This window comes from Pterocles gutturalis, unplaced genomic scaffold (assembly GCF_000699245.1).
Source record: "Pterocles gutturalis isolate BGI_N339 unplaced genomic scaffold, ASM69924v1 scaffold12722, whole genome shotgun sequence".
NCBI classification, from domain to species: domain Eukaryota; kingdom Metazoa; phylum Chordata; class Aves; order Pterocliformes; family Pteroclidae; genus Pterocles; species Pterocles gutturalis.
The window spans coordinates 4940-23411 of NW_010115481.1; the positions used below are offsets into that span (position 1 = coordinate 4940).

Consider the following 18472-nt stretch of genomic DNA (forward strand, 5'->3'; position numbering starts at 1 on the left):
ACCAAACTGAATTTTCTGATGTGACGGTCTCCTTTAAGTCAGTGGGTCCTCTTGGGGTATGAGGCATTATTATGGGTGGCACTGACTATTCGCCTCTGCCCGGAAACATTAAGAAGTCAACAGAACTTTGAATTTTTATCAGTCTGTCACATATTACTGAAGATAGGAAATAAGAAATATAAGGAAGTTAAAATATAATCATAGTATATAAGTATAGACAACCATCTGCTTTCCCAGAACAAATATGTTGAGTTACAAGACTTTTTTTTGGTACATGCTGCAAATTTAATCTACAATCTACACTTTTACCAACTGCCAAGATGTTCTGTGCATGAGATCTGCAATTCCAAAGGAGAAAAATAATTTTCAGTGCAGAAAAATCCACCAGCAGACACTTCTCTGGCTAAAGGGAATCTTAGTTATGCCAAATTCTACTCACCACAGTTAAATGTTCCAGTAAGTATGCCACATCAACCATGTCCGCCAGAATTAGAAGCCTTGTGACAGCTGTAAGCAGAGATCGTGCTGCTTGGACAACAGCCTGCCTCTTGGGCAGATAGCAGGGATCACTGGTAAATGCCTCTGCTGATACCTTTAAGGCTTGACCTGCAAAATGAAGACATAAATTCCTTTAGGCTATATTGTGCAACACACAGGAAAAATTAAAAAATAGCTAAAACTCAATTGGTTATTTGGCAAGCCACAAGTATTGCCAATAAATTCGGTATCTCTTTGTTGCCCTAACACCTTGAAATTAAGGTCAATTACTACAGATCATGCAGAATGTTCCACACTTTGAATGATGTTCCCTTTCTGTTCTTCTGGATCATTTAATTCTGAAATAACTCCACCATTACTCTTGACTGTATACGAGGCCAGAGGCGCTTTGTTAAACTTTTCTAGTCACTGCTTTTTTATATTACTCTGTACTTTGCTGTCCTTGATATTAAATAATTCCTGCTCACAGAAAGGAATCAAATATTGTTCTTCTCATTATAAGTTAATGGAATGAAAATCTCATACACTTGAACATCTGACTCCGACATAAAACACGTGAAATCTATGCAATGGAGCTAGTAACTGTGCCAGCAGACAACAATACTGGCTCTCCAACATGAAGTTTTGCAAATGAAATCTAACAATAAGAACAATGACAAACACCCTAGCTTACTTTCAGCACTCTGTCACCTAGACTTACTCTGAGAAAAAAAATGCCATTAAACTAATCTCTAAAAGCATCTCAAAGTCTACTATCACCTGAGAAGCTTTGCTAGTGATGGCACAACCTTGAGAGTTCTCACTCTCCACAAAACAGCACCAGAAAACTCTTGTGATGTAAGCACAAATTGCTAAAATAAACATTTGACCCATTAAACTCTCTGTGCTCCCTCAATCAGAATTCAGTGAGAACCACTCAAATGCACCAGTTTGCCAGACTCATTCTATATGCGACTTAATTTCTCAAGATCCACAAAAAAATAAAAATTTACCGCTCTTACTAGAAACTGCGTTTAAGAAAAATATTGAGCAAAGATCACAGACATAAACATACCAATTACTACAGAGTCCTCATATCAGCACCTGAGATAGTAATGGCCTGATTCTCAGAACACTGAATACTTCCAACATGCTAGAACTCATCAGTTTTCCAGAAACATCCACCTTTATTGGTGGTCTCTGGTTTTCTCCTGGGTTTGTTAAAGTCTTTGAGCAAATCATGTATCTTAAGTACATGCTTAGCAAGCTCCATAAATAATAAAAATCACACTAATTTGAGACCTGGTTCTAGCAGCTGCTACATCACAAAACAGTCAAAGTAAAAAATACCAGTTTCTTGTGCTCAAGACAGTAAATTAGAACTTCTCCCTAGCTGTCGGTGAGATAATGCACCATAGCTGAGCACGTCCCAACAAATGAAACTACAGGAAATAAAAATCAAATATTAATTGGAAAGATCAGCTTTTAAGGTTTTTTTCATTTCCCCATCTGCAATGGGCAGGAACACCTCTCTAGATGCGTACTATTTTCAGTACTGGAAGAAGTTTCAAAGCACTGATTTGAGACCAGTAATCCTAGGGGTAGAGTGGGGAAGCAAATGGAGAAAGCTCGAAGATCCTGCTTACATGCATATGTATCTTTAGACGTATTTTTGAAGGTGACTACTACAAATGTTAATAAATTATTAGCCATTTGGGAAGTTGTAGCAGGAATTTAAGATACTAACTCTGGAAATTCATTGTGCTTTAACAAGGACATGGGAAATACAGTGCATACACACTATCATAAAACTAAAATCCTTGCCCTTTAATTTCTCTTATGACTTCAAGTAGAATGAAAACTTTCCAAATTTCTGAGAACAAGCAATGTCAATGAATAACCTGACAAATTGTCTCCATTTTATGTTCATAGTATTTAACTACCATCTGTTTGTCCTGCCAATTATTGGTTTTGAATATCTTAAATTTGACATGTTATCTTTCAGGCTGTAAAAGTGCAAGTTAACATCACATGGTTTTTAGGTATTTGGAATGTGTACACTGTAGTATTAATTCAGATTATAACTGCCATATAACATTTACACAAAACCAGGAAGCTGACACATGCAATATCTTAGGAAGACAAGAAAGCACAAAATAATGCAAATTATTTCAGCAATTAAGATGTACGAGTATAAGAGCTGTCCACCTTGGTCCTTCAGGATTCATTTTGAAACATACTGACTAAAGCATCAGGGAGACATTGTTTCCCAACACAATAAAATTAACATCATCACTGTTTGACTGACCACCTGGTAACTTTTGAAATTTCTGATCAGCTTCAATAAAACTTTTACACAGGGGAAGACATTCAACGTTAGCTAACTACTTTTCCATGAAAACAGGAAACCAAGAAAGAGATCGAGTTAAAGCCATCACTGATGGCAAGCTGGAGCTGGCAGTAAAAGCTTACCTACTACTAAGCTTCAAAGAATCTACAGAAGTGCTGAGATGCAAATTTGAAGGAAGACAGGCTCTCCTTTTTCCACTGTTTATGCGCTGACTTTTTTTTTTTAGACATACAGAACATCTGAACTGTTTATAAGGAGAAGAAGAAAACAGCACATAGTATTCTACTACCTGTTACTTATTAGAAATTCAACTTGGTGACCTTTGGGGAACTTAAAACTTCTTAGGCACAGAATGTGCCGCAGTTCAGAAGAACTTGTGTTGAAAACTAGTTATGTCTGGAGAAACTGAGAAGAGAATTAATGAAGGAAAGGCAATAAGAAAAGAAAATAGAACTGGTTACTTTGAGAAGAAAATTTGGAGCAGGGGGAAGAGAGAACCAACCAATCAGAGGAAGACTATGCAGAATCCTCAGTCCTATGGTTCAGCTCTCTGTGATCCAAGACCTAGATGGGTATAGTACAATTGTGTGACTTTTGAAAATTTTTGGTAAGGTGCAAGAAAGTACGTTAGCTAACGTCACACAAGATAAGTAAAAACATGGACAAAAGTGGAGTTGTAGAGATAGTAGAAATCAGCAGTCAAAGAATCTAAGTGAAAAAAATACTGACATGAAAAATTACGAACCTTAGGCAAAAAAGACCCAGGAACTCGCAAGATAACAACTCTGCAAAACCAAGCCACAGTTCCAAAGGAGCAACAGAGGCCAACATTTTCCCCCATGACCGAGAACTGTCTGGGAGTAATAAATACACGAACACTTTGCTCAGTCACTATTTAGTCTTAGCTACCTAGTGTATATGTTAGTCAATAACCAAATACTTTTAAGTTCTGTATATCCTGCTAGTAGAATCTTTGTGCACAGTAAAAGTTGTACAAACAAAACTGACCAGGAAAGAAGAGCTGCAGATTAGAAAGGAACTGGGTGGTTAGCAAGGAGTGAAAGTACTCAGCTCTGAGAAGCCTAGACAGGAGTGGATGGTGAGTCTATGTGTTAGTAACTGAATGGATCAGGAGAGAAGTGAGATATAGCTTAGCTGAGGATAGGAGACAGTGCTATAACCAGGAGTATTTAATAGAAGTTGTGAACAAAAAATATAATCTTCTGACAGCACAGCAGCTCCTCAGAACTTCTGATGTAATGTTTCCCCCATCCATAAACACAAGGCTCAGCTGCATTTTCACAGGCCCTATGTGATTATTTGCCCAGATCTCTGCTATTGTGCCTTCCAGAAGAGAATGGCCGTACAGGTTTGGGTGTCCTTCAAGCACCTGAGAAACTTTAAAACCTCAAATATTCCTAGGATCTGAAAACAGTACAATTTCAACACTGATATCTTCTGAGTACTTGAGCCACAAAGATGATTAAGGGACTAGAGCACCTCTCATACAAGGAAAGGCTGAGAGAGCTTGGGCTCTTCAGGCTAGAGAAGGGAAAGCGCAGAAGAACCTTATTTACAAATACCTGAACGGAGAGTGCAAAGAAGAGAGAAACACACTCTTTTTAGTGGTTCCCAGTGACAGGCCCAGAGGCAACGGGCACAAACTGGCACACAGGAGGTTCCATCTAGACATCAGAACAAATTTTCTCACTGTGAAAGTGACTTAGCAGAGGCATGGGCTGACCAGGAAGCTTGTGAAGTCTCCATCCATGGAGATATTCAAAGGCTGACTGGACATGGTCCTGGGCAGACTGGTGGCCCTGCCTGAGCCAGAGGGTTGGACCAGGTAACCTCCAGAGGTCCCTTCCAACCTCAACTGTTCTGTGAGTGATTGTGTGAACAAAGAAAAGCCAGAAGGATCTGAAATACAATTAACCCTTTAAAAATGAGCTGGAATGGCCAGATGAACAACTATGAAATCACGACCCTAAAAGAGAGCTATAAAATGCAGCCTAGTCAGGTAGAAGCCATGAGTAGAAGCATCAGAAAATGACAGTTCCAACAACAACAACACAATGTTAGAACTTTCTTGAGATGCAGCAGACAGCATGACAGTTCACTCCAATTTCATCCATTTTATTGTAATTCCCATGAAGTGGATATTCTTCCATAATTACATTTGTCACAAACAATGAAACATGAAAGACCCTTTTAGTGGCACAAATAGAGAAGCAAAAAGAGAGTATTCATACTATTTCATTTTAGACATTCAAATGAGAAGCAATTCAAAGAACTAAAGTCAGAATATATCATAACTACATAATTATTGTAAGGCAGATACTTCCAAGACTCTATTCAGCACACACAGATAGATGACTCCCAAAGGAAATGGTGTTACTGCCATTAGCTGATCAGCTACTGACTGCTACTGTCAAATGAACACTACTTATGCATATGCTTACAAAAGGCAGTGCTTAGGCACAGGGATAGGTAAAAACACAGTTCAGACACAGGCAATTTTTTTAAAAAAGTTAGAGGATCCGTGCACTTTATTCAACACCAAAAATATCCAAAAACTTACATGAAAATTCCTTTAAAAAAAAAAAAAAGTCAACTGTAAGCCTCCTGGTAATTTTGCCATTGTCAAATAGCCGACAAAAGGTACACGCTTCTGCTGGGCTGCTCCGATGGCAGGCAATCTGTCTATAGATACTTGCAGTATTACCACTAACTGCAGTCAGTGAGCACCCCTCAGGGACTGTGTTCAAGATTACACTCAGGCAACCGCTTAATGTTCTTTATTGTTTTAGGCAAGACCACCAGAATTATGCTTTCTTCCATTATTTCTTTAGATAGATTTTCTTTCTCCTACTAAATCCTATCTAAGCATCACATTTCTCTTCTCTTTGTTTCTACATCTGGCTTTCTCCTCTGGTTTTTTATTTTTAACTGCAGCAGTGTGAAATTCACATGGAATGCAGTGAATTTCATGCCATTCTTGTGTCCTCCCACAAGGAGGTATTGTTGCCAAGAAAGTCCTGTCACCCACTCCTGTGAACTGTACACTTAGAGGCTGATGGATTTACAGTTCCAGAGAACACAGCTGTCAAAGGGAACTTACTGACTAAGGGAGGGAAGGAGGTACCAGAGACAGTAAAAATAGAGGATTTCTGATGTCCTAGTCTCAAAGTGGATTATTTTAAGCCACTTGGACATCTAAATTCTGTCTCCCAGAATGAAAGTCCCTTAGATGCAGTGCATACACATGTACCTCCTAATGTACAATGAGAAAGCTAACCTGTTTTAAGATTTTGGAGGGGGAGTGGGGAGACGAATAAGAACATAGTATATTACAACAGACCACTATTCCCTTCCTTTAGTAAATAACCTTACAGCACACTCCCCATCTCTTGCCAGTGAATGGTAGTTTCTTCCATGCCATCAGAGTCTTGCCTCCCCTGTTTAATGTCAAAAGACATTAAATACAGACATTCAGAGTATCAAATTATCTTTTCTAATTTCCTTTTCACAAGTAACTGAAGGCTCAAAATGTAATTCCAGCAAGTAACTGGCTTTCAATTCACTGGTATGTGTGACGAAAGTCTTATCTAGGAACACACTTGAGTATGATAACAGCTAAACACATGAAACACTGACATTGCAATAGATAGAAACAACACAGACAACAACTGTGGTGTTTCTGACCATATATAGTCAGTAAGCAATGGCAATAATACCAAACATTTCAGCTATGCCTGTACAACTGTTTGAAAACTATAAGTAATCACACCTTGACATAAATACAAAAAATCATTATCCTAAATATAATTCTAGACTTTAATGTAAATTCCTAAGATAACGTTTCACTACATAAACTACACCACTGTTTCGCCTTAAAATCTATTAAATATCAGAATCAGGATATTAATTATAGTCTGATGTTTAGTGCCAAAAGTGTTCATGGTTGAACAGCGATGCTCCTTATTGCTTTGTGTAGAGGTCAGTTATTTTATTGTTAATTCACAGCACACATTGAGTCAGAAGGCAATTTTTTGAAATGCTGTATACATGAAAACTGTCAGTGAAAATTTTTCAAAATACTTATATTTGGGTTTATTACACTATTTTAGAATAAAAATGTGTACATGAGTGCCCTTTAACAAAGCTTCATTAAATCAGATCAACAGGAAAACACAGCAGTTCTTCAGTTACTAGGCTCGTGGTTTGTGGGTGATGCACATAGTCTACCACCCACAGGCCTGCCTGGGGACTCATTTAGTAGAGTTCCAGAAGAAGGGGAATCAAGATGTGGATAGACACAGGTCTTAAAAAGTACTTCCTCGAGAGGAAACACAAAGAAAAATGCAGAGGACTTCCATATTAAGATGATCACCTCCAAGACTATGAATCTTTGATAAAACTTTGCAGATGTCAAAGGAAGCAGAAACTAGATTCACCCAGGGAACGTGCCTGTCATCCATTATAGCAACGCTTTCTTTCAGATGTCACTAACAGAACAAGTGAATTTGAGACCAAAATCTCATCTACTGACAGTGTTAAGACCAAACTGTAGTCAGTGAAGCCATCCCCATGCCCCCATTTCTGAAGACATAAGTCACTAACGCATCACATTAACTAAATAAGGCAAACCTTCTATTTATCTTATCACCACTGTTCACTTCTATGCTACTAATTTGCCAAAACATTATTATGAACAGGATTCGCAGCAGTAGCTTGAAAAGAAGTTTATCACTCCTCCAAAAGGAACCCCTATTAATGAGCTCCAAAAGTAACAACGCAGCATTTTCACACGGGCGACTGACATTCAAAAGAAATGTTTAATTCTCATGTCACAGTCTTCAACTCAACAAGCTCACCGAGTGACACCAGCTAAAATGAGAGAAGAGGTAAGAGAGTATTTATTATTTCCAGATGTTGGCATGCAACTCCGGGACTGATAGTTTGGTTCACATCTGAGTGAAATCATCCAGAGTATTGTTTCAAAATTCCACTATACAGTAAATACAAGCAATACATGCAAAAAAAAAAAAAATTTAAGAGTATATTAGTAAAAATACCTGCCAGTCACCACAGAAAAATACACCCACAGAAAATTAAATACTATATGCTATGACATGTATAGCAGGTGGCTGCATGCAAGAACAGTTTACCAGAATTTATGGCCCACATCCCTTCAAAGAGCTTGAAGTAAATAACATAAGACATTTAATAGCACCAGAATGTGACTTGAATAACAGGCAACAAAGTTACACATGATATGGCATACCACAAATTAAAAATACACAGCTTCAAAGGACTAAGTATCAGGAAAACTAATAAACTGATATTTATTTTACAATTGTTCACCAACTTCTTAAAATTAACTTGCACAGTTTGGCAAATCCTTGGAGGAAGATCAGCTATGAACACACAATTTGTCATTGTATAACGACAGGTGATAACATGGACTTAACTTTCTTTTAAAATGTATGAGGTGTACATTATCTACTTTATGTATTACTTATTTTTGTAGCTATCTCTGGTCTTGGCTGACAATCAATAAATAAATTGAAAATGTGAAATGTTTCTATTATCTATGTATAAAAAACAATACAAAACTATATATTTTACTCTTGTCTTGCATTATCGGCTTAGAATGGATGGGCTAACATTTTAAGAGTACTCCAAATGAATTATTTTTTTAAAGCCTCAGCTGATCAGTGCGACAGATAACAATGGCATTTACTGGTCATAACACTTTTAATAACAAAGGACTTTAAGGTGTCTCAGACACTATATGCATACATGAAACTCCAGAACGCAGCCATGTCTGGATCCAGAGGAAGCCAGTACCTAGAAATCACCAGCCTGAACACCAACAGAGACTCAGAAACTGTCCCATCTGCACATGGAAGATGACAAAATAAATAAATAAATCCTGATTAAGTCACAAATGCACTAAGAGCAGGGTGATGTAAAGACCTGACTTAAATGCCTAACATGCAGTCAGCACAAGAACATAGACCACACTGCTCAGCAGTGAAAAGGCAGCTGAATCCCACTTTGCCCCTTGACAAAACAAAGCCTGGTTGCTAGCTCATTCAATAACGTGGCCTGACAATAACTTTACGGCACAGACCATTGTTCTTTCCTTGTTTGCTCCCACTTGTTTGGGAATGCCCCTGCTTTCATCAGCATGTCTTAATCTGAGTCCAGACAACCCCTGGGAACCATTTTTTCACAAAATTCATGGAGCACTGATGAAAGGACATAATTCTAAAATGACCAGACACTAAAAGCGTTACTCTTCTGTCTCCTTTTCTCTGAAACCTTCTGCTTGCAATTTTCAAGCTTGATTTGTGCAGGAACACATTTTGGATGTCTGTCATCTGGCTTATTACTATTTGAGCCCGGCCTTCATATTCACCCAAGAGGCCCTGATTATCCATTGGGAGAGTAAAAATCAACAAAGCAACAAAGAGCCTGAAAGAAAGTGGTTAATACAGTGTTCTCAGCAGATCATAAAACCTAGACCTATTCTGAGAGTCTGATTGGAAATGGGGAGATAAGTCATGAGAAAATGGAATAAGGCAAAATTCACCAAAAATGAGCTGCTCTATCATGAGGGGATGACTCTTACAGTTGGTAATGAACCCATCTTCCTCCTACTGAAGTCTCAAAACATACCTCCAAACAGGACTATTACACCTTCCCAAATTAAATCCTTAGTACTGCACAAAAGAGGGAAGATTTCTAGTTTTAAATTTTTAACTAAAAGGCTTTAATCTCAAATTCAGGACAACAGTTCTTCTCAAGAAGAGCATTAAAGCATGCATTAACTTTCACTTGTGCTTAACAGCCACTAAAATCAAAAAGGGAATCCTGTCTTCACTGAAAAAAAAAAAAAAAACAAACACAACAAAATTTCCCCTGACTTAAGTGTTTTTCCACAATGGGGCCCAGCTTGTGTGCTGTACTGTCTTATGTGGTAACTGAGAACATAGAACTAGACAACTCAAAGTTCAGACATTTGCACATCAAAACATATTTATCATGGATATCCTGGCTTCATTTTGACACCAGTGTTACATGGCTAAACTAATTCCTTATGGTGCCCATATATATTTGTCATATACTTACTCTCTTTCCGGACATCAGTGAGTGCTGCATGAAGTTCCTCTTTAAACACACTTGCTTCCTTGGCAATTTTTTCCCCCTTGTCCAACAGATTCCAAGTGGCTTTTTCCACAGAAGCTAGCAAGACACTAGCTCTTTTGGAACGGCCCTTTTTCTTACCCGAAGGATTCTGTGGACAGTTCACTAGTGTTGTAACCTACATTTAAAAGAAATTAAAAAAAGACAATGGTGGTGTAAGTTCTATAGTAAATGAATTTATATTGTTCTCAAATTAAAAAAAAATCAAGTTAATATAGTTGAGAATAAGCAATGATATTTCCCCTGCTTTAGAGAAAGACAGGCAAGTTCAGCATATGTACTGAGAATGGGCAAAACTATTGAATCAAATTTGACAGATAATTTTATTTAATATGCCCCATCTTTTTATTCTTCTTTCTGTATGATCAAAGCGAAGTCAATAGAAATCTCACTGTTATTAACCCTGATGCAAACTCCTGATAACGCTTATTTTAAAGTTTCCTCATGATAAAAAAAAATTACTAATGCTATCTAAGGAGGCTTCAGCCAAGGCAGGAATTATAATCAGTGCTGAATCTTCCCATACTTCCAGCTTAAATCTCCCAAATTATCTCAGAAGCAAACACCCAAAAAGAGTATAGACACATTTCAAAATGCTTTCTCTTCTTACAAAGGAGGATCACTGTTGTCAGAACTCAGCACCTCAGAATTCACTGAGGGGCTCTCAACATTAAAATTGTACATAATATTACCCAGAATGTAGGTTTACTGCAGCTTTGTCCAAATCATGGTTTTTAACAGTGCACTTCAACATCCATAAAGAACTTATTTTTATATAGCATCCCCATTCCATATCCCTCATCATCTGGGCACAACCTCCACACTGCAATAGGATGTTTCTAATGGACTATTCTCTTAAGTCATTGCTTCAGCTATCGCACTAAGGAAAGACTCTTAAAAGATTTTAAAATTGTTATATAGATATTTTAAAACATACTTTATTTTCATTAAGTTCACCTACGTTTTTTAGTCCTCCTTCTATTCTGTTCCCTGTGCCAGAACATGGATAGTATAACATTATGTACAGATCTAGTCTTGGAGCTCAATGAACATATTTTATATATATATAATTGCTTAATTTAATGGCATTCCAATCATCAACAATATTGTATAAACAAAGTAAAAGCTGTGTATTAATTTCTCAATCCAGCAGGGAAACCTAGCTAGTAGCTGCAGCACGGCTTGTGGTTTGAGCTGGTCTATGGAAAAGGGCTCCATTCACAGGTATGTAATGAGAAGTGTGCTAGCTGTGCCCTAGCTCACCTTTAGATCTTGTTCATGAATTCACACACTTTCATGCTTTTTATGAATCAGTACTTTTGAAAGTAACTGACAAACATCCTCTGGGAAGCATTTCTATAAACACATATTTGAAAGAAAAAAGCCCTGTCGTCTACATCATTCCTGTGGAATTTTGGGGGAAAAAAGACCAACCACTTGACATTGACTGCTGTGGCAGTCACAAGGGAGACAGCAACATAAATAACTCTGGCTCAGATTATTAAAGAGGGCTTGGGTATTTTTCTGACTGTGGCTCAAAAAAGTAAATGAAACTATTTACTACATATAAATCGGTCAGCTGGTAGAGAATGCACCAGAAATAAGAACCTTAGTATCTTTTATTTTCACAAACCCTCTAATGTTATTTCTAGAACATTTAATGCAGTTTCAATGATCATATTTTTAAGAGTGAGTTTAAGAGATTATAGGCTGATACTTCCAATAACAAAGGCATAAAACATTGTTAAAAAAAAACCCCACACATTACAAGCTGCCCCAAACACCTATCAAGTAAAAGACATTTTTAAAGCATCTTAAGTATTTAATCACCATTCCCAGAAAATAAGATATTCTATTTCTCCGATTTTTTTGTAGTCTCCTGTTTATGTAGAATACTATTCTATGTACCATTCATTCATATGTTTTGGAGGAGGAGGAAAGGAAACAAAACAAATGGGAAAATACGAAAAAATAATAATTCCTGCAAATTACAACTCTTCACTGTAAGACTCTTCATCTTCAGCATCACTGTCAGGAAATATCCGAGGCAGCTTCTGATCTCAAATACAAGTTGAAATTTCATAGGGAATTCTTGGCTCATGGAGATCAACGAACATATAAAAACTACTCTGAATTCTCTAACACAGAATCCCAATGAAGAATGCAAAAACTTTATGTGGATCTTACACAGAAACAGTTGAATTACACGGCAGCTAATACAGTGTGCCCTTTGATCGACTGTCAACACAGCTTGTACTGTAGTGGCAAAATTATATCATCAGAAGAAGAAATAAAAACATATCCTCATTAATCCTGCTCATGCCCAATTGCATTTCCTAGTTATTAACATGTTATTTTTGCCATATACTTAATATCTCCCAGCCTTCAACTGAAATCACTGTCAAGAGGTTATTTTGTGTCTCTTGGAGGAGCAACAATGTTGTGCTACCAGCACAAGATTTTTTTAAAGTGAGATTTTCCAGCCCATATGGCATCACAGCTGCAAAGCTGAATCATGTTGTTGTTGTTGCCTGTTATTGCCATTATTTATTAGGCTGAAGGGGTGGGATTTTTTGTCATGATTATCCCAAATACCGAATTCCAAAGGAACTGTGCAGCAGTTCTTCCAATGCCATACTGAGTTCCTGCCATCCTTTAGAGGCAATCTTTTAATATTACAGTAGTTACGGAAACAATGTCTTGGTACCTTGAGCATCAAAAGATTTATATTCATATCAAAGGTGAACCAAAAGTATTTCAAAGCATCAATCATAAAACATTTTTTTTTGTTTAAAATTTAGTTCAGTGTAACTGCAATCCCTAGACATTTGAAAAAACAAGACAGGAACGTGGTGATGTAATGACAAGAGCAGACACCCCACTTGCTGTTTCAAATCCTAGTCAGCTGACTGAGGATAACAAAGCATTGCCCATGAATACTGGTTAATCACTTTCAGTATGCATAAAGTAAACTCACCATACATAGAACTAAAATTAATAGTGGATGTTTTCCAGGTGAGCAAACTTTTTTCAGCATGAATGACATGTGAGAACAAATTCCTTTCAACTTGCCTATTTTTCATCAGTGATGCAAAGGACTAAAATATATGGATGTTTCTACATATTCTGCAAAACTAGCCTATCTCTTGGAGCCATAAACTTTCCTTAGCTCATATGTATGTATAAAATACAAATAGATGGAGGACAAGAGGTTTGACAAGGAAAAGCTCTTACAAATATGCTTATGTATACATGCACACACATAACATATATATTAAGTGTGTGTATACACAAATGTATAGAGAGCTTTAGATACAATGTCCAAATAAGTGTCAGATTTACAGTTTATAAGACTCTGATGGACTGCAGAGCAAAGGCAGTTATGAAGTGCTGTCTGCATGAATTAGTGAAGCTATATGAATCTCATCAAGTCATACCTTTCAAAATTCTTCCTTGTACGTAAATTCAAAAGGTTTGCTACAGAAGCAAGTTTACACCTAGCCATAACTGTAATCATTACATAGTATAGAAAAAAGATTAAACAGACTTCAGTCTCTGAGGGTGAGATAAAACAAGAGGATATTTTCCATTACATTAATTGTTACATTTTGTGAGTAAATCCAACACAAACATGACAAATATTAGACATCAGCTATGTGAATCAAAATGTTTTATGATCTGATTGCTCCACACTAATTACTCCACAATAGACTAATAGACTGCATCTCTAATAAAAGGCCAAAAGGAAAGAGTTTGTCTTAGCATGTATTCAATGTATATCAACATAGCTGTCAGCTGAAAGATGTCAATTTTGACAACTATAATTTTTCATGTGCTACATGCATTGATAGAGAACTTTACCTTAAAGCCTGCCTTTCAAAATTTATGTCCTCAAAGCACCTGGAATAAAACAGAATAAAGGCCACAGACAGAGAGAATTGCCCCCCTTCTGGCGAGGGGGCAATCAGATAGGATTAAAGAAACTTTTTTGCAATATGTAGAAAACAAAGTGCAGCTGGTAGTACATCCCCATGAGAGTACAGTTTATAAGGTTGGACACAGAATTGCACCAATGCATTTACACCACTTCCAACATATGAGGTTCTATCTCTGCAGAGCCCTGCACAGCACGGTTTGAATTTACCACCCTAGGTCAGGTTGCTGTTTGGGACGCAAAGAGAGAAATTCAGTGAGACTGCTGCCCTTGCAATCCCCTGAACATTGTAATTTAGAGGTATTGTTTTATTCCAAGGATGGAGAAGTTGCCAAGTCAGAGAGGGTTTTATACAAACAATGTGTCAAAACGATCACCACTGACAATTGCAGACTGCAGGGAAGAGAGAGAACCTAGCAAAGTCATTTGCAAAGTTACTTCCACAAAGGCTGTTTCACCTTCATTTTCTCCCATATTGATGCTAACGGTTGCTCTAACACTTAGCATAACTGGCTAGGACAGACTTCAGAGAAGCTCAAACACTTCCACTGCCTCTTTCCTACCACAGCATTACAAGACTATTAAATAAATAAATTGGAAGATAAATCTCAAAATAAAGTTAGACTATGTTCAAAACAACATCCACTAAGTGAATCAGGCCAGCACATAATACTGCTCATTTTCATCTGTGACTGGTCTGATTCCCTTTCTAATCATAGATCAGTTTTCTTTATTTCCTTTCCAAGAAAGGAAACCAGGATCTCAATCATTCTTCATCGAGTATTAGTTTTAGTCCTTGATTTTGCATTTTCAACATCTTTAGTCCTTCCCACTCAAAATGCAAGTTCCCCTTCCACAGTTCTGTTACAAAACAAAGGATTAAGTTTGAGAGAGGGAAAAGACAGACAAAATCTTATTCTCTTTGAACCAAAGCATTTCCATTTTTAACAGATTCAAGCTTTTTAAACATGCTTGAGAAGAGCTTTTTCTTTAAAAAAAAAAAAAAAAAAAAAAAGATGGTTTATTTGTTTTGTTCTGGAATTCTGGAACTTAATTTCTTTGTTTTGTCCGGTTTCTCTGATCCTGCAAAACTCGGGCCAAAATTTACATTTCTTCATCTCCTCTTAAAATATGCACAGTGTTGTGGGTGCTTGAGCATGGTCTGACCTACTGGTATACAAAAGAAGGTTTTAAAATGCGTCTATCAAGATACCTACTCCTACTACTCTGAAAGTAATTTTATAATCCATCCACATATGATGCTCCAGCTTAATGACTTCCCACAAACCACTGAACTGTTAACTGAGGTTTTATACACTGTCAATCACACCCAGCCAAAAACAAACAAAGGCAGACAAAATGAGTGAGAGGCAGCTCAGTTAATAACAGCTGGAATTGAAGTAATGATAAAAAGAAAAGGTTACTTTCTGAAGAAAGGAATCTTCCAGAAGGGACAAATGATTAAGTGAGGAAAAGAAGATCAAGCCAAAAACAAGAAAATAAATTTCAAAGGTGATAATAAAAAAGTAATAAAAGAAAATGGATGAGATAGAGGGAGGCAAAAGTTTCAAATGCGGAAAATACACCTTTATCTGTTAAAAAAAAACTTATTTCAACTAATTAACTGCTTTTTTAAAAGCAGCTTTTCCTACAACTGTTATAAAATATGATCAGCACCTCTTCACTTTTCCTAGCTTTTAGAGCACATAACAGCACTTCCGGATTAAGTAAAGGACTTTTCCAACAAGAAAGTCCAAATAAACATAAAAACCATTGCAGCAAACACACTCGTAATTTCACTGTCTTCATCTTTCATCTCTCTATTCTTCTTCCCTCCAATCACTATGTGCTGCCTCTTTAATTATAGTCTGACTGTTCCCCATATCTGGTCACAACCTTTTGGCAAGCCCAGGGAAACAGCATGCAAAGGACTGGCTTCCAGGACAAAGAAGGAAAGATGTCATCAGAGCAGGGTGTGTGAAAAGAAGTGCGTTCCTGGAGTAACAAAATTTACCATGTACCCAAGTGGCTGAGTGCAGTCAAATGAGTTGTACAAGAAAATATATTTTTTCCTTTAATATCTGTTCAAGTACAATTATAATTGTTTCAGTCTTAATTAAGACGATTTTACTCATTTATTTTTTAAAAATAGAAAAGTTGCAAATTGAAAAAATTGAAATAATAGAAAGCTTGGCAGATACGTCATTACCTTTTTCTATTAAGCTGTACACCCCCAATTCTTACATGTATATTAAATAGAATAACAGCCAGAATACAGTATTCAATCTGGCTTTGCTCTCTTTATCAACAGTCATCCTCACAGTATCAGTTTTGCTTCTTGATTGTTAACATAAGCTATTTAACAAAAAGTTACTGTCTTGTAAGAGGCATTACTTAACAAGCTTGGAAAGATCTTAATCAACCAATCACCGAAACTACTTCATAGCCATTATACCTGACCTGAAAAACAACCAAGTATTCTTCATACATTAGCAAGCGAAAGAAAATTATGAATGAAGCCACACCACTAGTTAACTACACAAACTGCAGCTAGAGCAGTGATTGACAGGTAAATATAGCCTCAGGCACCAGGAAAAGAATACTAAATAAGTAGCATACAGCTGTGACAAGCAGTTTGATCTACAACATCTTGGCAATGCTAAAGGACAAAGATAAGCTGGCATCCTTGTGTTATGTGTAATTGACTAATTAAATGCAGGTACCTCAACATCATCAGTCTCAGTACAGTGAAAAGTCAAAATAGCTTGAGTTTCAAAAGAGAGTATGTCCTTTCTGTTCTTTACCCTCTAACATATCGCTACATAGGTTTTTTAACATTTTCTCAGTTACATGCATTATTTGCAAAATGAGGTCAGGCCTTCTGCAAGTATGTCCCTTCCATTGTATTAAAAAAGACATTTCTAATTCATGCCAAATATAGAGATAATGAGAAAATCTGGAATACACGAAGCACTGCATGCTTAACCACTGAATACTTGAAATGGAACTGGAATATGCAGCAAAATTGCTCCTCCTAAAAATAAAGTTCTGTCAACAAACCTGAAAGTCCAGATCTCTCAGTCCAAGTTTTCTTTAGTTGGAATGAAAAGTACTAAAATAGGTTTATGCAACATGCAACAATTGCACTGCTCTTAAGACATCTCTTCTAAAAATGTACCAAAATGCATTTCTTCTCAAAATTCAGATAAAGAAACTCATCCACGGATTTCAAGGCTCTAATTTTCCTCTCTGTCCACTACTTACTATACAAAACTTTTCATGTGTTGGAAATCCATTTGCAGTGTATTCTACATTTAAACATCCACTAGATAATACTGTACAACACACTAGAACAGCTAGAACATGCAAGATCTGCTACAATATACAGTGTAGCATTTGGATAAACGGGAGTGACAAAATGAATGATCAAATCTGAAAGAAGACAGATCCCCCCGGACATTTTCTGAGCCAGAGTAAACTACAAGTACAGAAGAGCTGTGGATACACCTCTCATAGTGTCCTTAGCCAAAGTTAATCAGTCTTATTCCCCTCCCTCTATGATTATCCAATTTGTTTTCTGCAATACTGAAATACCTGAATTATCAGTGGTTCCAATAATTTCTGCACTGTAAACGTCTGGATCTGCAGATCCCGAGGATCAATTTTCAGTTTAATGTTTGACACTTTTGTTGACATTTCACCTAGGTACAAAACAAAAAAAATAAATGGAAGAGCAATTATTAGCCACAACCACAACTCTCATCGGCCTCTGTCAGATCCCAGAGACTGCCTATTGGAGTACAGATATGGTTCCATAACAGGCCTAGGATTTTGAAAGATAAAACAAATTTTTCTGATTCTTCATTTCTAAACTGTGAAAAAAAAAATGCAGATACTTGCATAAACTGTAAAATAATACAGTTAATAATAAACTAAAGTGCATATAATTCCTTGTCTTTGCTTCTAGATTTCTAAATTGACTATTAGTTAAAAAACACTTAAAGATAACTATATTAGAAGATCTTTGAATATAAGCTCTCTAGTAGTCAATAAAAAGGAGCTTTAAAGTGAGAATTATATTTTACATTATGGAATTTATCACAGAACAAAAACATTAATGCTTTGTGTGCAATACCTGTATCTCATTCCATGTGCCAAATTACAATAGTATAAGCAGTTTAAGAACAAAAAGTCTTGGTAATTAACAGCAGGAGAAAGGGAAACACTTAATTATTTTATGCCCCGTAAATATTTTTTAAATATTTTTTAAGTGTCAAGACAGATTAAGTCAAGAAAGCCCATTACTGAAGTCAATAAGATATAATTAAAACTAAGAACGGTCTTTAAAGTGACTAAATAATTCATTAGGAGGTTGATCCAAAGTCCACTGATGTTGATTTACGGGTTTTTACTGAGTTCTGTGGGCTGTGGTTCAGGCCTTCAGCTGCAGTGAAATGTGTGTATGCCAACAAAGAATTCTAACTGTGCTTTAGCAG

At 36.7% G+C, this 18472-nt stretch overlaps 1 protein-coding gene across 1 annotated transcript in view; it reads right to left on the minus strand.

The window, feature by feature from the left end:
- Positions 1–439: 439 nt before the first annotated feature.
- The window catches only part of LOC104463020, a gene marked incomplete at its 3' end in the record, with an annotated part of 32321 nt that continues 14288 nt past the window's right edge, over positions 440–18472 (minus strand). Inside the window, exons 3-5 of the mRNA XM_010075192.1 lie at positions 17571–17677; positions 9968–10160; positions 440–606 (exon numbers count right to left, since the gene is read on the minus strand). Of these exons, the coding sequence (XP_010073494.1) occupies positions 440–606; positions 9968–10160; positions 17571–17677 (467 nt within the window). The remainder of the gene's footprint in view (positions 607–9967; positions 10161–17570; positions 17678–18472) is intronic.